We start from the raw sequence: 24,065 nt of genomic DNA, 5'->3' as shown, positions 1-24,065 counted from the left end.
AAACTGATGCACAAGTAGTCCAGAGACAATTGATGCAGCGTGATGACCCTAATACTTCTGTTTTGGGTCGAATATATATATGATGATCTAGGTTTGATACTTGAGTCTCATCCAAACTTAAAGATTGTGCATGTTCATAGAAGTGCAAATAGGGTGGCTCATCTCATGGCTGCACATGCTTGTACTGAAACCCAGGAATGTTTTTATTTTTCTTCTCCCTCCTTTATGCTTGCTGCATTAGCAGCTGAAGCTACCTCTATGTAATACTTTTTAAGATGCAATAAATTTCTGACCTCCTTTCCCTAAAAAAAAAAAAAAATTAAAGAGAAGAATAAAAACAATTAAAAAAAATAGTAATTTTATTGGTATGAATGAGAAGGAAAAAAAAAAGAGAAGAATAAAAATAATTAAAAAATTAAAGAAAGAAAAAATAAAAGAGAAGAATAAAAACAATTTAAAAAATTAAAGAAAAGAATAAAAACAATTAAAAAAATTAAAGAAAGAGAAAGTCAGGGCTATGATAGTAATTTTATCCTTAAAATAGGAATTTAACGGCACAATTTAACGGAATGGACCTATTGGATGTAAAACTGAAAGAACACGCTTGTCAAATTAAAAGGCGAGAGACTGAAGTGTTTTTTTAGCAAAAGTTCAGGGATTAAACAGTATTTAGCCCAAAAAAATAAAAGGAACTGATACAAATGAGACCAACATAATTTATCTACTACAAAACAATAATCCCTGATTTTATCATTGCCTTCAGGAACTTATCCCCGATTCAACAACTTAACAATAGATCAAGAATTAGATTTTGTGGTGGGAGTATGTAGGTAATCTAATCCCCATACCTTCAGGGACTTATCCGCAATTCTTCCCATTCTCTATTTCATGTAAGTAAATGCTTGTATCACTTAATCAGAAGCACAGTGCAAGTAGAATCACTGTGATTGATTTTCAGCCACATGCAACTAGTAACCCCACCTAGCATGAACAATATAAAGATAGGGATAGAAAAGAAAGTATCAATGAAATCTCTTAGAAGCTTTGATTTTCATAACTTGATACGTGTGTCTAAGTAATAGACAGAAAATATGATAGAAATTAGAAAACCTGCACTGGCGGCCGCCGGTTCATAACAAAAATTTTCCACCAACCAATATATCATCCATCATTATATTTTTCTTTCACCATTTTACCTTCATTCTCGGATCTGGGTCCTATTGTTTTTGACTCAGAATCTTCAGAGTCCGAGAAGAACAACCATGGTTTTTTATCCTTTCCATCATTCTGTCGTGTCTTGGAGCAAGTTGTGAATGTACACGTTGATCTTATTTTGTTAACTTCTACACGACAAAGATTTATTCCATAGATAAGCAGAGTTTTATATATATAGATATATTCCACTTTTAACAGAAGTGATGCCACTGACGGCCTTGTCAGCTACCGCAGTCGAGTAACTTAAGCAAGTCAAGTTTTAACTGAGTGAGCACAAGACTTGCCTACGCTTTGGCTTTTTCTTAAATATCAGCAACTGTCAGTCAGTCCAGACCAAACTTACAAGTTGAGGAAACCTTACTTTTGTAGCAAATTCTTGCATCAAACAATTCCTGGTTTCCATATTTTGGTACTTCCTTCCTTGCATTACTCAACTCTTTGGATCTTCTTCGGTTTTCCGCTTATAGAGATAGTGGGAGTTGTATAAATTTTTGCAGACATGGCCAACAAAGAGGATGTAGAGAACTCAAGAGAGCCACTCATGAACAGAGATGGATCAGCTCATGAAGGGCATCAATGGATGGTTTACCTCAGCACATTCGTTGCTGTCTGTGGCTCTTATGAGTTTGGATGCTGTGTAAGTACTTGATATGAATGTTGTGATATTTGAAGTTCAAATTTTGAACAAGCATATTTTCTGGTTCTGACACTCTTTGTGGCTTCCAGGCAGGTTTTTCGTCTCCTACTCAGGACGCCATCACTGAAGATCTTAGTTTGTCATTAGCAGAGGTATGAAAGTGAATAGAACAGCTATAACCGTTCTATTGATATTACAACAAGAGCTGTATTTTCAATATGTAAGCTCATGAACAGAAATCTATATAAGGATTTTGTAACTAGTTGCTCTAATCAATACGTGGCTTCAAGCCATTGCTTTCAATCTATGAGGAGTTAGCAGTGAAGCAGACCCATATAGGGTGAAAAGTTTTGGATTGATTCCTGAAATGAACAAAAGTACTAACAGGGAAGAATTTTCTTGAAGGGATTCGGAAACTTTAGCATATATAACACTTGAGCCAATTTTTTCCTTCAATTTTCTTGACAACTTTGAAACTGAAGCTTCTTCTCTCTCCCTCTATATTTGTATGCAGTATTCAATGTTTGGCTCCCTTTTGACATTTGGTGCAATGATTGGTGCTATCACGATTGGTCCCATTGCTGATTTCATTGGTCGAAAAGGGGTAAATATGTCGAATATACAGGGAACACCACCTATTTCAGAACATCCAGGACTAAACTAGTCCACGTACTGCTTTTCTCAGTCTAACAATATCTGGACTGTATAACTTGTATGCAGGCCATGAGACTGTCCGGTGCTTTATGTGTTGCAGGTTGGCTAGCTATATACTTTGCTGAGGTTTGTATTATGCTACTCTTGAAATCATCTGTGCTTTATGCTTGTGACCTTATTGAGTTATTCACCTTCTACATTTTTTGCTATTGAAGAGTATTTGGCCTCTTGACATTGGGAGGCTGGCAAATGGTTATGGAATGGGAGCCTTTTCTTACGTGGTGAGTGACTACTTCCCTCTATTGTTGTTTGAGCATTTTGAGAGACCACAGTATGATGGATCATAGAAGTACAGAACACAACACAACACTCCTAAGATAAGTTAACACAATATATGCTACTTCTATGTATGTTATTAACGAAGTTTGTTGCAACATAAGGTACCTGTTTTCATAGCTGAAATTGCTCCAAAAAATCTTCGAGGAAGGCTAACTGCTGCAAATCAGGTAAACATGTAATAAGAATGTAATCCTTGAAGCTACTAGTACCTTTTTTTCGTAAGTTGGCTTTGATTTTTCAGCAAGCAAGAGCAAACAAGTGATGGCGACTCTTGTTTCTTTTACAGTTAATGATCTGTGCTGGAGTGTCCGTTTCATACATAATTGGGTTAGTAGTGAGTTGGAGGGCTCTAGCATTAATAGGTGAATTTCTTTGACTTGTGCTTGTAATTAGAATACTGTATGCTGTCTAACACAATACAGCAGAGGGCTCATTTGTGTGGTGATTGCAGGACTTATTCCGTGTGCTGTGATCATTTTCGGCCTCTTTTTCATTCCCGAGTCTCCAAGATGGTTGGTAAGAGACTACTTTCATTTCTATTATTCTATTTAGTTTATGGTAAAGTCCAATAAAGTGACATAGATTATAGCCTCACCTCATCATGAATGCAGGCAAAGATAGGAAAACACAAAGAGTTTGAAGTTGCACTACAGAAACTTCGTGGTGAAGATGCTGATGTATCGCATGAAGCAGCGGAAATCCAGGTTCTTATTCATCTTCCTAATATCCACATTGAAGATACGTTGTAGAACTTGCAACATCATAATGTGAATAAATTCCATCTACTATGTACCTCTGCAGGATTATATAGCAACACTTGACCATCTCCCGAAAGCCAAAATGCTCGATTTGTTTCAAAGGAGATACTCGCGCTCAGTCATTGTAATAGCTGCTCTCTACAGAAACTTTAAAGTCAACTTTCATCCTCCCCTGCCTTTTCAGCTCAATCATTGCTCTATTTTTTATTTAAAATCAGATAGGAGTTGGGTTGATGGTCTGTCAACAATTCGGGGGGATCAACGGGGTCTGTTTCTATGTCAGCAGTATTTTTGAGCTAGCAGGTACAGAGACCCAATTATAATAAAGCTGACCCCACCTGTAACATGCAACTATAACTGTCTACACTCTCTAGCTTACATATTTTTGAGTCCAGATTGTTCAACAACTAAAATCTAAAGTATTCAATTTACACCCCTCAGGATTTTCTTCAAGCATCGGAACTATAACCTATGCTATTCTTCAGGTTTTAAATTCTTACTGTAGAATCTCTTGGAATCTTCCCATCTCTCTCCATTAGTATCATCATCTTGATGTGGTCATGTTTACAGGTTGTGGTTACTGGCATTGGTGCAGCTGTAATGGATAAAGCTGGAAGAAAGCCTCTAATTTTGGTAAATCACTGCACGAATGTTTAACTTCTGTATTTCTGAGACAAATTCTTATTCACATTTAACAAAGTTGAAATTCTTCCTTTCCAGATTTCTGGATCAGGGTTGGTACTTGGCTGTGTCCTGACTGCAATTTCATTCTTTCTGAAGGTACTCCTCAGACATTGATAATACCAAGTCCCTAACAGCTATCTGTTTAATTTTATTGCAACAGTTAAATGACAAGAAAGGTCTTTGTGTACCAGGTTAATGACATGGCACTCGGTGCAGTTGGTGCACTTGCTGTAACTGGCATATTGGTAATTCCCTATCCCTGTCAAAACAAATTGTGGAAGAACATTGGATTTTTAAGACTGAGATTTCATTTTTGTTCATTGAATTCTGTAACAATTAGCTTTTGGATTCAGGTCTATATAGGATCATTTTCAATAGGAATGGGAGCAGTTCCTTGGGTTGTGATGTCTGAGGTAAATAAAGCTTCCAAAAATTATATATGTATCGCTCTGTGACTGGTCATCTCACCAATCAAAAGAAAATCTCTATCTCCTGCAGATATTCCCAATCAATATTAAAGGACAGGCTGGAAGCTTAGCAACGTTAGTGAACTGGTTTGGAGCATGGTTGTGTTCCTACACTTTCAACTTCCTGATGAGTTGGAGCTCCTATGGTAATTATAATCTACATTTTCCTTTCCTAGTCTTAATAGGAGTAAGATTTAGTAAAGTTAAAAGCAAGGTTCTTCTGTTTTATAATTAAGGTAGTTGTTAACTAGTGTGTGAATTGCAGGCACCTTCATTCTGTATGCAGCAATTAATGGCCTGGGTATAGTGTTTGTGGTTTTCTTAGTACCTGAAACAAAGGGGAAAACCCTTGAACAAATCCAAGCAGCCATTAACAAATAGAGAATTGAAGGAAGATCAAGAAAAGGAATTAATGAAGTTCACGCTTTGTTTGTGGTTATCACTCATTCAAACGTTTTACAGCTGAGATTACAAGCAACTTGGAAGATGATACTGGGGAATAGCTTGGAAACGAGGCTTGCACCTATGTAATGAAAACAAAATATAGGGCAGGGTCTCATATCTTTCATCATATGTATTTAGTCTCATATCTTTCATCATATGTATTTACTTAAAAACCAACCTCTTTTGTTTTGGCAATTGATATTGGGGTCTCAAAATGTGTACTAGCTAGCTTACTATTAATTTCTGAGTGTGAGAAAAATCTCATTATCTATTTCTATTGCTGAATACAGCATTTGTGTCAGCTACACTGCAAATATATGTTGCAGAAAGCATTCCGCTAAGCAGGTAATTAACAAGCTTTGGATTTTCTTAGCTGGAATTCCCTCCCCCTTTACACGGACCACACAATTTTGGGCCTGGCAGTGATTTACCGAAAGAGAATTATATCTAGGATAGGGCTTGATGACTCAACATCTAGGTTAGGTTAGTCGTTTTGTTCTAGTCTCTCTCATTCTCTTAGGGCAACTCCAACCTTGGGGTTCAAAATCAGAATTTGATCAACTATGAGACTTTTCATCTCCAACCTTGGTTTTTAGAGGGGGCTGGTCTCATAAAAATGGGACTTGGGCTCATTTGAAGTCTCAAAATTGAGACTTTTCCAAGACCAAGAAGAGAGAGAGACGCGCTGGAGAATGAAGAGGAGAAGGACGCGCGGAAATAAGAAGGGGGGGAGGAAGAGCACGCGCGCAATTGCGCTGGAGAGAGAAAAGTGACCTGGTAACTAGGTGAGAGCCACTTACATGAAGAAAATGGCATGGGGATATGCATGCATGTTTTACCAGAAGAAATTGGCATATGCAACATCACTTCTGGTCCATCGACCCAAATGAGAGATTCTGAAGTCCTGGTTGCAAATTCTGGCTTTCGACCCAAATGATGAAGATATGTATGTGTGGGCTTGGACCTGGCTTCTTACTCACATCGTCAAGTGTGATATCAGTGAGTGACATCTCTGAAAAGTTTCCATACTCTGATTGTCGGATAGAAGCTTTTCCATTTGTACGTGCTCCCATGGAGGCCGTGGCCAACACCAGTTCCTAGACTAGGCTAGACTTCCACAACATTAATCATCCACATGCAAGCAAATGTACTAAAGAAGAAGAAGAAGAAGAAGAAGAAGAAGAAGAATCGGTAGGCATGCAGATGTCCCTGGATGGAGACTCTGCTTCTCACTTGGGTATTGTAGAGATGTAATAGTCCTGTCGAATAGGAGCAGAACCATAGAGGCGAGTTTAGTGATTTCTTCCATATCATTTTTTTTTTTAATTTCTCATTGGAACAAAGCAATTGTACTCATCAGTTTATCCGTCGATCAAATTAGAGTCATGTATGAACAATAATTTTTCGTCCTTTTAGAAGTAAGCTCCATTTAGGTCTTCCTAATTTTCGATTTCGTTAATTTGTATTCTTTTGATAGGAGGTTAGCGGCGCTTCTTATGCCTGTCCTACCTCATTTCTCTTTGTAACCTTCTTTTCTTTAATAAATTTCATTCGCTAAAAAAAAAAAGAAAAAGTAAGCTATACTATTTTCTCTTTCTATTGATGATCATATCGTTTCTATACGTTACACTAAATTTTATCTTAAAAGAATAGTGAATAAGTCATAAGTGAAGGCAAATTTACATAGTTTTGGCCGGTTACGTAGACCAAAAAAAGTGTGATCTTGCAGTAACTAGGTGAGATGGAAGAAATCACAGAACTCACCTCTCAGGTTCTGCTCCTATTCGACAGGACTATCACGGCTCTAGCTACATTACCCAAGTGAGAAGCAGAGTCTCCATCTAGGGACATCTGCATACCTACCAATTTTTTTTTTTTTTTTTTTTTTTATAATGGAGAATGCATACCTAGCAATTCTGCGACCATGCATGTTTGGAAATTCTTCTTACATCAATGATGCTATGGTAAGATGTATACCAGAACAATGGCTGCCGCGATGTGAAACTCGTTGACCAGCTCGAATATGGCTCGAAAAGCTTTTTGAGCGACATTGTGGTCATGGAGGTTGGTGACTTTGAGGATGCAGTAGTAGATACCTTTATCAATTCATGTCTTCATGGCCATTGCATTCATATTTCAGGTAATAAGACTAGGGTCGATCACTAGCTCGTTATTGTTTTACAAAACAGAATACGTACTGCATGCGTTATTTATTGACCATTTTTAATCATGGGATGAAAGTGTATATAGTTGTCACTGAATCATGACCAATTTTATCTAGCAAGTGTAAATATCCATACTCTTATTTCAGGACTCATTTCCATAGGGTATTGGTGGATAACTAAATATTGGGTGAAAGGATTTAGAGGGTATTCATTTTTCAACTGATATGATTTTCTTGCACATGCATGAGTATGTGAGCTTTCAAACAGGGACTGTATTCCTTAGTCAATTGGAATTTTTAACACCTTACACAAAAGTGTGTAAACTCAACATGGCTCTTATTAGAGTCGACTAGATCAATGAAATGGAAGGGGATTTTTTGTTGATCTTGTAGAAGGAATAATCATGAAATCATGTATGCCCATGAAGCGAACCGATATCACACCCAAAATATAAGGAATGGATAACTAGATGGTTGGTAATAAAAAAGAATGGGTACATTTTTTTTTTTACCGAATTGAACTATTGTGTTTGATGTTTTTGGTTGCATGTAAAAGAATTATGTAATATAAACAACATGAGCACAGCAACAAAGAATATAAAAAAAAGTCACCAAATTTGTTTTTTGGCCTTTAATCATGTAATGCACAAAGGTTAAAATCTTGTGATAACTAAGAGCTTCAATACATACTGGAAGAAATTGGCATGTGCATTATGTTACTCGTGCTACCTATCTTATCATGTTGATATAGTGATCATTCTCATTGTCGTACGTGAAACATGCTACATGTTTCAAAAGAAACTAATCCTCATTTCACGCAGTTTCCTAAATCTGAGTAATGATCAGTGTCTATCAATAGTTTTTTTTGGGTTGTTCCTAGTTTCTAGTTTTCAGTTTTTTCTGCTCGAACAAATATGGCATCCCTAAACTAGCATGCATAAAAAGCTTGGATGTTCTTAGCTTTGAAAATACCTTGTAAATGGATCACAAGATCAATTGCATTAATGCTTTGTTATCTCTGGGTCTGATTTGACAATAATGATGTATCAAAACTGATTTTCCAATAATGATGATGCCTCAAATTTGGATCATTACTTACCTTTTTCACTATTTAGTATTTACCATCACTCTCGGTTTATTTTGAAAGTGTTCCACTTATTATTTGCACTTCATATATACAGTAATACAAAATGTTGATCGATACAATACCACTCAGACAAATACAGTCCAAATCAGTAACTATAAAAACAAATATACCAATTTGTGTAGAATTCTACTCATCCAAATCTTGTCATTTAATCCAAAATTTTTGAAAGATCACAATCTAAAAATCTCTTCTTTCACCGTAATATCATTTAATTTAGAGGCATACATCTTCACTTTATAAGTGGAAGGTCAGAAGACAAGTTGTTGTACTTCTAAGTTGTTGATGTAATAAAAATAAAATAAAACTTCTTTCTTCGGAAACAAATTTACCAGAAACACATGTATTTGCCAGAAAAAGCAAGGCTGTGTCCTCTTTCGTTTCAATGTCTGTTTCCTTATCTTATCTGCATGCAAACGACAAAGATTCATTCAATACGACGGAGTATATTACATTGCCTCCTCTTCTGCTCTGCCTCGTCAGTAATTATCCAATTAGTTGCAAACGTGCTCAAAGTCAATTGTTTTAACAGATTAGCACAAGAATTGCCTACTCTTTAGCTCTAATATATATTTTCAATGCGCATGTCCAATGTAAGATTCAAACTTTAAAGTTCCCAAACAGAGACTTCCATGTAAGTATTGACATATCCTCATGCATATATAACTAGATATAAGAGATTTCCTGCGTACGTTACTCATCTCTCTGAATCTTCTTTCTTTTTGCCTTCATAGACATACTGGGAGTTGAGCTGTGTATATAACTAGTAAGGCAAACATGGCCAGTCGTGAAGAGAATTCTGCACATCATGAGGTAAGAAAGCCACTCGTGGATGGTGGATTGGATCATGGAACCAAAGAGGATCAATGGATGGTGTACATGAGCACGTTCGTCGCAGTTTGCGGCTCTTATGAATTCGGATGCTGTGTAAGCGCTTGGATAATTTTCATTGCCATCAGAAACTTGTGATCTTTGCACCTGAAATGTGTTCTGGTTTTGTTTTGATTCTGACACCTTGTGTGGATTCCAGGTGGGTTATTCTTCGCCTACGCAATCAGCCATTAGGGAAGATCTCAATTTATCATTAGCACAGGTATCAAAGCAGTTAAAGCGCTAGAACACATTTAACTGTTCTATTTATGATTTGTATCAAAGCAGTGGTTTAATGCTTTATATGCAAGTTCATGGTGAAGTAGAAATCTATATAGGCCTATTGTAGTCTTAGACTGTACAAATTGCCAGCCAAGTCTTAAAGAATTCTTCCTGCTTTCTAGCCAAGGCACCAATATTACAGCCAAAACCACACAGCCATGACCTATTATGCTTCTCACAAGGAAGAGAATACAGTCCCCAATAACAGGACTGTAAGAAATCTACGCACATAAGGATGCAAAGTTTGGATCCAATGAACAAAATATAGAAAATTATTCCTGAAATGGAATATAGAATTTGAGAGTAAAATGGAACTTGCAGTATCGATAACTTCCATGCTAAACTCATTCTGTGAATCTGTATGCAGTTTTCAATGTTCGGCGCCATCTTGACATTCGGTGCAATGATAGGTGCTATCACAATTGGGCCGATCACTGATTTTATTGGTCGAAAAGGGGTAGGTGTTGGAAAATTGTGCTGTGCATACAAGGGACACCACTTATTCAGTAAACTAATCTATTTCCACTGTTCTTCACTATCTAACACCTATACTACGTAATTGTATGCAGGCGTTGAGATTTTCCAGTGTTGTCTGTGTTGCAGGTTGGCTTGCCATTTACTTTTCCAAGGTTGGTATTATGTTACTCTTGAAATCTTTCTATAATTTTACGTAATAATAAATATAGTCTCCTCAAAATTTTTAGCTTATTCATGTTCTACATCTTATTTTGATCAAAGGGAGCTTTGCTTCTGGACATTGGGAGAATGGCAAAAGGATATGGAATGGGAGCCTTTTCATACGTGGTGAGAATATTATGGAACCACTGAACTTTTTATTATTCCTGAGACTTATTGCTATTTCAATGCATGATACTAACAAAGTTTGATGCAATATTGATTGCATGAATAGGTACCTATATTTGTTGCTGAAATTGCACCCAAACATCTTCGAGGAAGTCTAACTGCTTTGAATCAGGTACCTTGAAGCTAGCAACAATTTTTGTTAGCTAGCTTTGTTCTTCTAAGTAAACAAGAGAAAAGAAATGATACCAATTATTTGGAAAACATATTATATGGGTTTCAATCATACCTACATTCATCTATCCCTTTATTTTATTTTATTTTACAGTTGATGATCGTTGCTGGAGTGTCAGTGTCCTTCGTAATTGGGGTAGTAGTAAGTTGGAGGACTTTAGCATTAATTGGTGAGTTTCTTAGACAATCAGTGCTTGTAGTTAGATCAGATGACCTGTCTAATACAGTGGAAGAGGACTCATTTATGTGGTGAATGGTGATTACAGGACTTATTCCCTGTGCTGTGACCATTTTTGGTCTGTTTTTTATTCCCGAGTCTCCAAGATGGTTGGTAAGAAAGAACTTTTGTCATCTGTTTCTATTTATTTAATTGTAACTTTCCATAAATGAAGACTTACCTCCTTGTGATTACAGGCAAAGACAGGAAACCAAAAAGATTTTGAAGATGCACTGCAGAAACTTCGTGGCAGAGATGCCGACATATCTCAAGAAGCAGAAGAAATCCAGGTTCTTATCTCCTACTCAACTGCATCTCGTATAGATCAAAATATGTTAGCCAATTGGAAAGATCACATATGTTAAAAAAAAAAAAACACCCCTAATTCCATGACAGGATTATATAGCAACTCTTGACCGGCTCCCTAAAGCCAAATTGCTGGATCTGTTTGAAAGGAGATACTCACGCTCTCTCATTGTAATAACTTCTCCCAACTACTTTTCATACGGTCACTTTAGTTTTCTTTGGCTTTGAGTTAACTTCTATAATCAATCTTTATCAGATATCAGTTGGCTTGATGATCTGTCAACAATTGGGAGGAATAAACGGGGTCTGTTTCTATGTCAGCAATATTTTTGAGCAAGCAGGTACAATTTTAGTAAGAAATAGCTTGCGTCTTGAAACTATTCCAAACTACAATTTTAGTAACTACATCATCATCTTATTATCTTTCATTTTTTTGAATGCGAATTGAAACATTCACTTAAAGCAAATAATCTTCTTTTACAATTGATTTTTGTATATTCTATTTGAAATATCTCAGGATTTTCTTCCAGCTTGGGAACTATAATCTACGCTGTTCTTCAGGTTCTTATATTCCTAAAGTGACAGATCTTGGAATCTCTACTTTCTGTCCATTAGAAGCATCGTGATGTGTTCTGTCTTTCAGGTTGTGGTTACTGGCATTGGTGCAGCCATAATGGATAAAGCTGGAAGAAAGCCTCTAATTTTGGTATATTAGTGCACAAAAGTTTCAGTTCTGAGAATTTTTTGAGACAAGGTCTTCATATCTGAAAGGTTTAACATTTTTCCACTGTGTTCTAGACTTCTGCAACAGGGTTGTTGCTTGGCTGCGTCCTGACTGCCATTTCATTCTTTCTGAAGGTAATCCTAAAACTTGACCCTAACTAAAATCTCTGTCTAGTCTATCAATCAATGATGTGACAAGAACACTGTTTGTGAACCAGGTTCATCAACTGTCAGCCGAGGCAGTTCCCATACTTGCAGTAACTGGCATATTGGTATTTCACTTGCCTTGTCAAAAACATCTTATCCAAGCAGATTGGTCCTATTTAAGATTGAGTTTTATATTTTTCTCCTTTGCATTGTTTAAAAATTAGTTTCTGGTCTCAGGTATTCATAGGATCCTTTTCAATAGGAATGGGAGCAGTTCCATGGGTTCTGATGTCAGAGGTATATAGTTTTAGGCCATTAGAAGTTTACTCATTAATGCATGCATGATTGATCATGACAGTAATCTAAAGAAACTGCTATATCTACTGCAGATATTCCCTATAAATATTAAAGGACAGGCAGGAAGCTTTGCAACTCTAGTGAACTGGTTTGGTGCATGGTTGTGCTCCTATACTTTCAACTTTCTTATGAGTTGGAGCTCCTACGGTAAATAGAATTAACATATTTTCGTTTTTTAGTCTATTAATAGGAGTCATATTTGGTAGTGTAAAGTTATGAAGCAAGCCGACCATACATGGTAATGACAATTCTTCTCTTATGAAAGTTATGGATATGAAATGAAAATGTGCAATATAATAGAAATCACTGGCTTACTGAACTATTTAGAATCACAAAGAATTTGAACAGGTTAAGCCCAGAGTGTTCTGGAATATGAAAGAGTGTTGGCCAAAAGCACAAAAGACATGTGAATAGAGTTTTCCAGATTCAAAAGTGTCATTTCACAGGTTGTGGGTATGATCACAACAAGTTATAAGTTATAAGAGCTGTTAATTAACTATGTGTGATTTTCAGGTACCTTTATTCTGTACGCAGTAATCAATGCTCTGGCCATATTGTTCGTGATTGTGATGGTACCTGAGACAAAGGGTAGAACCCTGGAACAAATCCAAGCATCCATTAACAAATAAGGAGTTGGTGGAAGCATGGAAGATACAGATAAGAACATGTATTAAAATCCCAGGAATAACATACTGCCTTTCTACAACAATTAACTAAATCGATTTGTGTTGGAATTAGAGTTTCAATTGTTATTAAGAAATGTTGGCTGATATTATCTTAAGCTTTCATTTACCCCGAGCTCGAGATGATACTATTCTAGATGATGTGGACTAACGACACCTCTAACAAAAACAAAGAAAAGCCAACCTAAACATAAACCACCAAGTAGACAAGGTAAGAGACAAGTTCGCAGACTGTTATAATTTTAAGAACTAATACAAGAATCATGTTCACAAAAATGTACAAATTCTCTATCATAGCTGTGTCTGTAATTTTGGGTTCAAGATGAGATATCATACAGCTATTATCTTGACGAGAGCAAACCTTTCAACATATGGTAACTAGAGCTTAGACTTGAAGTAGGTGAACAAGTTCACGTTTTAATGTTTTATTATGATATTGGGTGGCTTACACTGAGAAGCTGATGCTCCATTGGCAAAGGCTACCTGTGATGGTCTATCAAAGCTGCCGGGCTTTACAACAGATAATATCAAAGGACCTGCTTCACCTCTATCTCTCTGCACATTGTAAATGTCTCCCAAACAACATCCTCAAGGGAGGAACAACACTTCCTCAGAGCTACAACTGACGTACTCTTCCTGCAGAAGCATGCTTCCCTCTTTAAATTCTACGAACACCTTCGACTGTTTAATTAGGACTCAAATCCATGTCAATGAAACTAGCTAGCAAACTCCGTAATATCTGTTGCCATCACATCTCCAAGCAGAAGCTGAAAATTTTGCATTGCAGACATTAATCTCAGTTATAATCTCACCAAGTCACCAGGACTTTCAGCCCTCTCATCACATATTCCACTAGTGGATGCTAAATTATAAAAACCAACAAACCTCACTACATCACCCAAATGGTATCTTTAAATTCCTCTGTAAGTAGTGAGTCGTAAGCACTTCGTATATCTTCCCACTTCGAAACCTGAAACATCAACTACTTCTCTACCAGTAGTCTCACCCCCATTCATATCAAATGGAAGAAACTCAAAATAGGCTGCAGTTGGAAGCAAAACGAAACGGGTTTTCTCAGGAGGTTGCATTATATCCAAGTTAATACCCACACAGCATTCTGAAGCCAAGAAGTCTCCACCTAACAAAGGTATCTCTCCTGCATAGTACTAAAGTTTTGGATAATACTGCTCCATAGTTCTTGTGGTAACACACCTAACATAGCGACAATTTGGCCATAGCTTGCTCGCAATCCCACCCCAATTCCTTCCCTCACACACTGCTCGAACTCTCTTTGCCAAGTCCACTTGAGGCCCACCGAGAACCTCAATTACAGAATCCCTCATTTCACTATAAGAAATCTCCAAACTCGGGAACCCATGTTCAAGATCATAACATAGTTACTCCCACTTGGACTCTAGGAGGCTAAACACTCTGATCACGCTTATTGCATAGGGTGCTATAGGAGTTCACAAGGCCACAAAGCAGATGACAATACATTTGGTGCTCAACATTGTCCAATAATGACTTCCTTCGGACTAGTAATAAATCTAAGCAGAGACCAATCTACATTACCACTCTGCAAAGGGTATGTAGAAGCAACCATGACGTTAATACCACCTCTAGTAGTTGTTACATTGTCAGCATATATTTAAGCCATAGTTCTTATTGACCGAGGGCCTTGGAGGGAACAACCTAATTTAATCGTAACATCAAACCAATTACGCAAGAAGTCTTATGGGATTATTCGGATTAAGCAGATCAAATAATTAAACCAATTTACCTTGTGAGAATTGCAAGACTGCCTAAGAAAGCTATGTCGGAGTAATGAGGTTGATAACGATAACGCTTTTCTCATGACCAAGTGAGTTTGGTGGAAGACAAAGGCCTTTTGAATGCAAACCACAGTTTTTGAAGACATGAGACTCTTTCACCTTGCTAAAGAAAAATGTGAAGCACACCAAAAATGATATGTCATGATTTAGAATTCAATTATGAAACGAGAATAAGAAAAATAGTTTCAACAACGTCATCTGACGATAGATCAAGATTCTATATATATATATATATATATATATTTTTTTTTTTTTTTTTTTTTTTTCATTTTTTCATTTTTTCTTTTTTCAATAAGGGATAAAAGGAGTTTATCTTCCATTAGCTAGTATTTATCATAACTTCCAGAGAACACGATCTCAAACCATATTCATACGTATTTCAAACGTAGAAAAGAATCAAGGAGAGGCCGGTCTATGTTCAGAGTAGCCATATCTTTATGAGTATACGGTTGGCTGCCTCAGATTCTATTCGATTATGAACATTTTTGGCAAAAAACTCTTAAAATGTCTCCTGACTTTGACCTAGCCGCTCTACTAGGGTTTCCTCGTTGGCCCTCTCGCCTTCGACAAAATTCCAAATCTATGGCTATTGCCACAAACTCCCCCTTCTCCGGCGTGTCATGCTTTGCTTTAGGGTGCGCTGCAGGTCATTTCTCTTTGCTTTTCCTTTTCCTTGGACTCGCTGTTAGCGGTTTTGATGGAGGACTGTTTGATCCGGGATTGGCTCTTTCTTTGATTCCTGTTGGGTCGGGTGATGGAGGTTCTGGGGATAACGCAATTGATCCGTGGAGGTGGAGGGGTTTTCTACCCTCTGGTATTCGCGTCAATGGCAGCCTAACAACCTACTTGAGCCTAGAGCATCATCGAGGGCCAGTCGCGGCTGCTGCTGCTGAAGTTGATGGCGGCAATTTGGTGTTGGTGAAGGACGACGCTCTGACTCCGTCTGGGAGTGGTCTGTGCCGGCTTGGTCGTGGTGGCTTGTTGGTGGAATGGTACCGGTGCTTTACGGCGGCGGCGCGGGACGGAGGTGGTGGTTGTGCAGGTGTCACCCACTGGGCCGTGTTCAATCGGAGCTCTAACCCTAGCGTTTGATCTCTTGGCTTTGGGCTTTTTTGGCTCAGGTTTCTTTGGGTGTGGGCTGGCCCTATGCTTTGGGGCTGCTGGATTAGGGTGTCTTGGGCTCTAACTACATGTTGCTTTGTTTTTTCAGATGATGGAGTTGAGGGTGAATTTTCATCCTCTTCTCCTAGTACTCTTTAATTTCTTCTTCAGGTCGCAGGAACTATTAACTCTGTTGTTCTTTTAACTCTTCGGAGTTCTTAGTTTTTGTTTAGAATAAAAGTGCGTAACTTTAAAAGGTGGGTGTACTTGGGGTATTTGGTTTCTTATTCTATCTTTAGAATAGGATTTTAGAGTACTCTGTAAACGACGTTTTATGACGACTCTTAGGGGTACGTCGTTTTTGTACTGCTTGCTAAATTATAATGAATGGATGACCTTTTTACTCAAAAAAAAAAAAAAAAGATTCTATATATATGGTGTTAAACCACCTTAATCATCTCCATATTTCTTGTTGTTTGCAATTACTTCACTATATTCAACCAAGTCTAGATTCAATTTATATGTAGTAGCTATTAATGTTATGTAATTGCTTGTGTTTAGCTATATGTTTATTTCTTTCCTTAACGGCTTAACATAACACTTTTATACCTATATAATTAAACTCCTCTCAAAGAGATGACGTACTAGACATTCTGAAATTCACAAACTCTTTCCTATGGGAGGTAGTGACAACAAATCTAAACCAGAATGACTCTTGTGATACTCGATGGTCAATTTTGTTGGGAAATTCAAAATTGAACTCTCCCTTTTCTAGTTAGGTCTCCATTTGCCAATCACGTTTATATACGATTATACGAAGGCCATGTACAAGACTCATTTATACACTTTGCTTAAGAAAAACGTGAAGTTACCCAATATGGCTACACAATGACATGTACGTGATGTTCAAGCCAACATGAAAGTAAACCCTTGAAAGAACTGACTAAACATTGCAAATGGAGAATTAGCATTCAAGAACAAGTTACTACTCGATCATCAATCGGGTAATTTTTTTTTTTAATCAAACGAAATTTCATTTCAATAAAATGCAATTACAAACTGACGGCAATCACAGCACCGAACTAGGGATTACAACCAAGACTAGGACAAGCAACAATCGACTATCACTATACATCCTCACTCTAAAGATCGAGGAGAGACTGACATGTCAATGGATCCAACGACGAAATCAATTGGGTAAATTAAACCCCGACTTTGTTAATTTCATAAATTAGAGTTTCGCTCAATATCAGAATTTCAATAATTTAAAAGAAATTATCTTCAACGAAAAAAAAGAAAGAAAAGAAAAGAAGATAGAATTATAGTCTTTGGGGGACTCACCGTTTGTTTCAAGTCAGGATGACTCAATTGCATTGTCAAGGAAAACCTATAAATACCATTCCATCAGGAGCTCCTTGAGATTTAACCATGAGCTCCAACTCCTTGTTTGACGATCTTCTCGGTTCTAGTACTTCTACCCAATTCAAATTCTTTGGAAACGGCAACTCTCTCCAGCCTGATCTTTCCGATCAGATCACACGCCCTGCATTCTCCGGCACCACCACTCATCGAAGAGACGACGACGTCGCATGGTTCAACGACTGTACGGAGATCCTAGGCTCAGAGAGCGGCGATCATTTCACGGTGGAGGAGGAGCCAGCGTCAGTACTAGTACCACTTCAGTCCAATGCCGCCGGAATATCAAGATCGTCGTCATACTCCGCTTCCACTACCAGGGTGGCAGTCAGTTCCGACGGCCAAGATTTCCCGCCGGAGTACTTGTCCACACTGAACCGGGACGGACGGCCGAGATTCGTTCTCAAGAAAGTGAGGATTTCCAACGGCGAGAGTCTCCGGCTGTTGATTACTATGGAGAGAGACGAACGCTTTTTCCGCAGCAGTGACGTCACCATGATCAAGAAGAAGAAGAAGAAGAAGATAGGCTCGCTTACTTCCACTTAATTCGGTTTTCAATCTTCAAAATTCAATCGATTAATTACTCTGATCTCCGTATAATTTGCTTTCGGTTTGGTTAATTTAGTTGTGTGCGAAAAGGTTTGTGATTCCAAATCCAGGCCGGTAAGATAAGGATCCCACTAGTATAAATTAACCAAACGATTCCAGAAATCGAGAGAGTCGATCTGCGTACGTAGTAAATTAAATTCCATGGGTTCGAGTAGTAATTTTAATTTGACGGCGGCGATGGAGTTTCTGTGGCGGTTCTCCGGGCGATCACGATCAGCTCCGGCCGGGACGACGTCGTTAATGGACTCCTCCGCCACTAGAGTGATGGGAGAGAGTGAGAATGCGGAGGAGAGGACGGAGATCGAGGTTTAGAAATTTCCCGCCAATAATGTCCACGCTGGACAGGGACGAGTGGCCCAGATTTACTCTGAAGAAAGTGGGGGCATCAGATGGAGGGCTGGGGACTAGCCAATTGGAACCCATCACCGAGGTTGATGATGAAGAAGAAGAAGAAGAAGAAGATCATGATCGAGTTTTGTGGTTTTAGCTTAATTAGGGTTCATATTCTTCTAGTTTGTTTTATTTTTCTTGTATGAATGTTTGGGCTGCGTACATTGAATTTTCACCAGGCCCAATAGGACATTGTAAAATAATGAAGGCATATATTTATAACTTTCTGTTTCCGTTGCCCCAGTCGATTTCCCTGAGCGCATTTATTATCCATATATTTTTTTGACTTTGTCAAGGGGAACCCAAAGGCTTCCTAGGCCCAAGATAAACCCCTTCGGCGCATGTCCTCGCCACTTTGACAGCTTCGGGGTTCGAACCTAGGTTGGGGAGCACACCCAACTAGGCAAGAACCACTAGGCCACTTGCAGTGGTTTTTATTATCCATATATGAACAAACTTCTTCGAGGATGCCAATATGTAATATTCGCGTTCCATGTCCCCTGCACCTTATCAAATTCAAAGTTTTGGGCCTAATTAGAAATAAGAAAAGAGAACTAAAATGCATGTGTTTCTTACTTTGGTCTTTGGAAATCTTAATTACTTTGGCCTTTGACTCATATTCTGCTTCACAGCCTTTAGCAACTTCATGTGTGTTGCTTGCTCATCAAGTATCTCAGTAATTTTAATCTTAGGCGTTGGTTTTCCCATCTCCTCATAATTCTGCATCAGACGAATAAAGTCACAAAGAAGAAGGTGAATCTGCCTCATCCGCTGTCTGTCTAGTCTTATCCATCAATATAAAGTGACAGGAAAGCTATTGAAGAACCAGGTTGGGGGCAGTTTCACATACTCGCTGGCATACTGGTATTTCACTTTGCCAAGGAGAATATTTGGTAAAATTATAAAGCAAGCCAAATATACACGGTAATGACAATTCTTCTATTCTGAAAGCTAAGTCCATGTTTATGGATTTGAAATGAAAATGTGCAGTATAGAATTACAGAAGTCCCTGGCTAATAATAAGCCAATTTAGAATAACAAAGAAATTGAACTGGTTAAGCACATGAACATAGTTTTCCAGAATAGAACAGACTCAACAGAATGGGCCAAAAACACAAGAATAGAGTTTTCCCGATTCAAAAGCATCATTTCACAGGTTACGGGTATGATCACTATAACTTATAAGCGCTGTTAAATAACGAATCATTTTCAGGTACCTTCATTCTGTATGCAGTAATCAATGCCCTGTCTATATTGTTCGTGATTGAGACAAAGTGCAGAACCGTGGAACAAATCCAAGCATCCATCAACAAACAAATTCTTGAAGGAAGATGAAGTAAAGAAATTGAGGAGCATGCTTTGGGGATAGTTCTTATTGAAATTGTGGCAGCTCAATCCAGCAACTTGGTAGATAGAAAGTGCTTCAAAACCACAGGAATACTATACTGCCTTTCTTAAAAGAATAACTAATCCATTCGTGCCAGAATTAGTGTTTCGACGGTTATTAAGAAATGTTTATATTATTCTTTTCTGTTATTTACCCCAAGAGATCTCAGGTGATACTATTCTAGATGTTAGATCAACAACACCTCTCAGAAAAAACGAACATAAACATAACCCAGGAAGTAGACAAGGTCACACAGTCTTGGAGTTGCAGACAATAAGATTACTCAAAAGAAAAAATATAAGAATCAATTTTACAAGAAGGTAATGTTTAATCAAAACCAATACAAGGAGAACTACTATTATAGATGTACGTGTTGTAATGTTGGGTTCAAGATGAGATATCATACAAGTATTATCTAGCCGAAAACTTTCAAGATATGGTAACAACAGTAAATCCTTCAAGGAAGTGAACAACTTCACGATTTCTTATGATCTTGGGTGGCTTATACTGACCAGCTGATGCTCCGTTCGCAATGGCTACTTGTGATAGTCTATCAAAGCTACCAGGCTTTACAACAGATAATATCAAAGGACCTGCTTCACCTCTATCTCTCTGCACCTTGTAAATGCCTCCCAAACCATCCTCAAGGGAGGAATAACACCTCCTCAGAGCTACAACTGACTCTTCCTGCATAAGCCTGCTTCCCTCTCTAGCTTCTACAAACACCTTCAACTGTTTAGGGCTCAACTCCATGTCCAAGAAACTTGCAAACTCTGTAATCTCTGTTGCCATCACATTTTCAAACACAAGCTGAAAACTTTGCATTGCAGACATCAAGTCCCTCTCAGTTATAATCTCACCAGGACCTTTCGGTGCTCTCATCACAAATTCCACCAGTGGAGATAAATTATAGAAACCAACAACCCTCACTACATCACCCAAATGGTATCTGTAAAATCCTCTGTAAGTAGTGACAACCACTTCATACATCTTCCCCACTTCAACACCAGAAATATCAACTGTTTCTCTACCAGTAGCCTCAGCCTCATTCATATCAAATGGAAGAAACTCAAAATACGCTGCAGTTGGAAGCAACACGAATCGGGTTTTATCGGGAGGTTGCATGATATCCAAGTTAATCCCAACACAGCATTCTGAAGCAAAGTAGTCCCCTCCCAACAAAGGTATCTCTCCAGCATAATACTTAAGTTTTGGATAATACTGCTCCATACTTCCAGTGGTAACACACCTAACATACCGAACATTTGGCCACAACTTGCTCACAATCCCACCCCAATTGTTTCCCTCACATACTGCTCTAACTCTCTTTGCCAACTTCACTTGAGGCCCACCGAGAACCTCAATAACAGAATCCCTCATTGCACTATTAGAAATCTCCAAACTCGGGAACCCATCTTCAAGATCACGACATAGCTGCTCCCACTTTGACTCTAAAAGGCTAAACACTTTGATCAGTCCCACGGCATAGGGGGCTCGAATCGCATCGAGTAAATCACAGTTCCTAATGCCACAAAGAAGATGGCAATACATTTGGTGCTCCACATTGGACCCAAGAATGACTTCCCTAGGACTAACTACAAAGCTGAACTGAGACCAACTTGCATTACCACTCTGCAAAGGGTATGAGGAAGCAGCCATGACCTTAACACCGCCTCTAGTAGTTGTCACATCATCAGCATATATAAGCCATAGTATCTTATTCACCGAGGGCCTTGGAGGAAACAGCCTAATTTAAACTTTACCATTTTAAATTAAACCAATTACCCCAAAATTTTTACCGGATCAAGCAAATTAAGAAGAGAGAGAAATTTACCTCCTGAGAATTGCAGAACTGCCTTGGTGAGCTATGTAGGAGGCGGCTTTTGAGAGCTTGGAATCGAAGTAAGGTATCAACTTTGGCCTCGGTGAACTCGTCCCGGAGCTTCAACAACGCCAAAATCAAAAAAGAATCGAGCTTTTTTGGATTTAAAATTGGAAAATGAAGCAGAGAGTGAGATGATTTGAGTACCTGTAGAAGAAGCAGAGCAGAGGATCGACGGAGAGGAGAGGCTGTTGATGATCGAGTGAGGTCTCGGCCATTTGAGTGATGACGTCAGCGTAGTCGTCGTAGGTTGATAGAGGTACGGCGCGGCGGAAGGTGGCGGCGTCGAGCGGGGCATTGTGGTGTGGGAGGTGAGGCTGGAGGTAGCGGACGGTGCCGTTTTGGTGGAGGATGGAACTGAGAGCTTCGTGCTGGTGACGCGTGGCATTGAGGGTGGAGTCGTTGATGTTCTTTAGGAGTTCTTCGTCAGTCATTTTTGTCCAGGTCGCAAATGGCGGAGGCGGAGGCGGAGAAGGTTTTTGTTTGTCAATTTTTTGGCGGGACCAAATTACCCTCTAATTATATTAAAAGCCTATTAAGGAGTTTATATGAGTCGGTAATTTGTCTCCTGTTAAAACTTAAAAGTTGGGTATGAATTTCATTATAAAAGGAAAAAGAATGAGTGGGGTTACAAATTTTAAAGTGTAAATTTCATTATCTTTAATATATATATATATATATAAATTCAGTTACTTATGACTTTATTAATCTATGACTATTGTTAGAGTGAAGAATAATTAGACAACAAAATTCATTTCAGCTACCACGTTAATAGTGGATTTACTTAATACTTGGCTTTGTATTGTTGATAATTTTTAGAATATCAACAAAAAAAAACAAAACTATGATAAGAAGTATGGATCCAACTATGAGCTATACTAATATGATAACAAGATATCACAATCAAAAGAAAACTACCGGTTTCACGATTATCAAAAATCAAGAAAAAATCTGTCAAGGCTATGACTTTCATTTACTTGACAATAACCTAATTTATATGGTCTTCACAGTCTTTAAATAGATTCTGTTTAATCTCTTCCAATATTTCATATGAGATTGAATTGATAAAATGAGTCAAGACAACCATACAAACAAAAAAGAAAAAACTAATATGAGTGTACCACAAAATCAGAATTCCAAACATTGCAAGTTACTCAGAACGAAAAACAGTGGTACCCCATAGTCCATACATTGATTGATCCATTTTTTTAAAATAGAAATATATCATGATTGTTCGTTGCCATGTTAACTATATGTTCACATATAATCACCCAATGCACGCCTCATAGTTTTCACCAAATTTGCATGGGGACAAACTTAAAGAAGAACGGGTGTGCAACAGTGGAGGACAGTCATCAAGTTTTTCAACAAAGGCGGTGTTAGGTATTCATGAATCATGATCTATAACTCTATAAGGGGGAATATAAGGGAACGTAAAGGGCATTAATGAATCGAGAAAATATACGTACCCAAACTTCAAGTTTTCGGTATCCAGTACTTCATCATAAATGGATGAATATCATTAACAAAATGAATCGATACATGCATGAAAGAGAGACATATATTGATATATACCATTGTTGTGGTACGATTGGCCGTTGTTCCTGATCACTACCACTGTAGCTAGGTCTGCATGCTTATAAAGTCTGTTTCTGATTCCAAATACAGGTAGAGAATTAAGGTCGACCTCGCTACTAGCTAGTATATAATTTTCAGAGAGTAAGTGTAGTAGCTAGAACCAATGGGTGTATGGAGACTCTAGGATCATAGAGCGGCGGTGATTGTTTAACGGTGGGCATAGAGTCGCCGCTGCCTAATTACGGCGGTCCTAAACGCGGTCGCTTATGTACGGTAATGGGAGATATCAGAGGGGCTGAGGGGTTTCCGGCCATTAATGTCCATGCTTAACTTAATTAGGGTTTAACCTTTTTTTGTTGTTGCTATAATTAGGTTTTAACCAAGTCGAAAAAAAAAGTCTGTTTGAGTTCAGAAAACTTTGTCTGAATATTTGGGTCTGTGAATACAAATCACTGGTTTTTCACCCATTACATACTGGCCCAATCCTTAACGCCCAATCCTTAACTTATTTTGCATATTTGACATTTGGTCAATCACACATTCCGTAAATTAGAGCATGTCATACACAAGAGTATCATCGGAGATATATGTCAATTTTTAACTTTTGCCTTGCTATACTATACTGAACAGTTCTATCACACATTTGCAGTTGTGTATTATTACCGATGATAACATCAAATTTGCTGTTTTAGAATTACAAAGCATTGAGAGAGTACTGCAGAGCCAATCAATGAGGAAGTTGCC

General features: G+C 38.1%; 3 protein-coding genes and 1 pseudogene across 4 annotated transcripts; 2 read left to right on the top strand and 2 right to left on the bottom strand.

Moving 5' to 3' along the window:
- Window positions 1-1,490: 1,490 nt before the first annotated feature.
- Window positions 1,491-5,473, top strand: LOC133735154 (sugar transporter ERD6-like 7). The gene is made up of 18 exons (XM_062162569.1): window positions 1,491-1,852; window positions 1,942-2,004; window positions 2,367-2,456; window positions 2,573-2,632; window positions 2,722-2,787; window positions 2,947-3,012; window positions 3,132-3,207; window positions 3,297-3,361; window positions 3,457-3,549; window positions 3,647-3,727; window positions 3,822-3,906; window positions 4,045-4,088; window positions 4,174-4,236; window positions 4,324-4,383; window positions 4,479-4,532; window positions 4,641-4,700; window positions 4,786-4,900; window positions 5,020-5,473. The coding sequence occupies exons 1-18, from the start codon at window positions 1,715-1,717 to the stop codon at window positions 5,133-5,135; spliced, it is 1,395 nt and encodes a 464-aa protein (XP_062018553.1). The 5' UTR covers window positions 1,491-1,714; the 3' UTR covers window positions 5,136-5,473.
- Window positions 5,474-8,988: 3,515 nt separating this feature from the next.
- On the top strand, window positions 8,989-13,238 carry LOC133735153 (sugar transporter ERD6-like 7). 2 transcript variants are annotated; one of them, XM_062162568.1, is made up of 19 exons: window positions 8,989-9,140; window positions 9,241-9,433; window positions 9,537-9,599; window positions 10,026-10,115; window positions 10,228-10,287; window positions 10,397-10,462; window positions 10,569-10,634; window positions 10,788-10,863; window positions 10,960-11,024; window positions 11,108-11,200; window positions 11,307-11,387; window positions 11,473-11,557; window positions 11,734-11,777; window positions 11,860-11,922; window positions 12,015-12,074; window positions 12,158-12,211; window positions 12,324-12,383; window positions 12,476-12,590; window positions 12,957-13,238. In XM_062162568.1, the coding sequence occupies exons 2-19, from the start codon at window positions 9,284-9,286 to the stop codon at window positions 13,070-13,072; spliced, it is 1,407 nt and encodes a 468-aa protein (XP_062018552.1). In that variant the 5' UTR covers window positions 8,989-9,140; window positions 9,241-9,283; the 3' UTR covers window positions 13,073-13,238. The 2 variants fall into 2 exon arrangements, with proteins under 2 accessions (XP_062018552.1, XP_062018551.1); XM_062162567.1 differs by lacking the exon at window positions 8,989-9,140 and having other exon boundaries at window positions 9,174-9,433.
- A 252-nt stretch (window positions 13,239-13,490) lies between these two features.
- On the bottom strand, window positions 13,491-15,101 carry LOC133737806 (probable indole-3-acetic acid-amido synthetase GH3.6; annotated as a pseudogene).
- Window positions 15,102-20,140: 5,039 nt separating this feature from the next.
- On the bottom strand, window positions 20,141-22,260 carry LOC133738342 (probable indole-3-acetic acid-amido synthetase GH3.6). The gene is made up of 3 exons (XM_062165865.1): window positions 21,891-22,260; window positions 21,696-21,803; window positions 20,141-21,608 (listed from the first exon to the last, which is right to left on the bottom strand). Exons 1-3 carry the CDS (start codon window positions 22,175-22,177, stop codon window positions 20,291-20,293), a joined length of 1,713 nt encoding a protein of 570 aa, XP_062021849.1. The 5' UTR covers window positions 22,178-22,260; the 3' UTR covers window positions 20,141-20,290.
- Window positions 22,261-24,065: the final 1,805 nt, after the last annotated feature.

This window comes from Rosa rugosa, chromosome 3, assembly GCF_958449725.1.
Source record: "Rosa rugosa chromosome 3, drRosRugo1.1, whole genome shotgun sequence".
Taxonomy (NCBI): domain Eukaryota; kingdom Viridiplantae; phylum Streptophyta; class Magnoliopsida; order Rosales; family Rosaceae; genus Rosa; species Rosa rugosa.
This window is presented reverse-complemented; position numbering and strand designations above follow the sequence as displayed.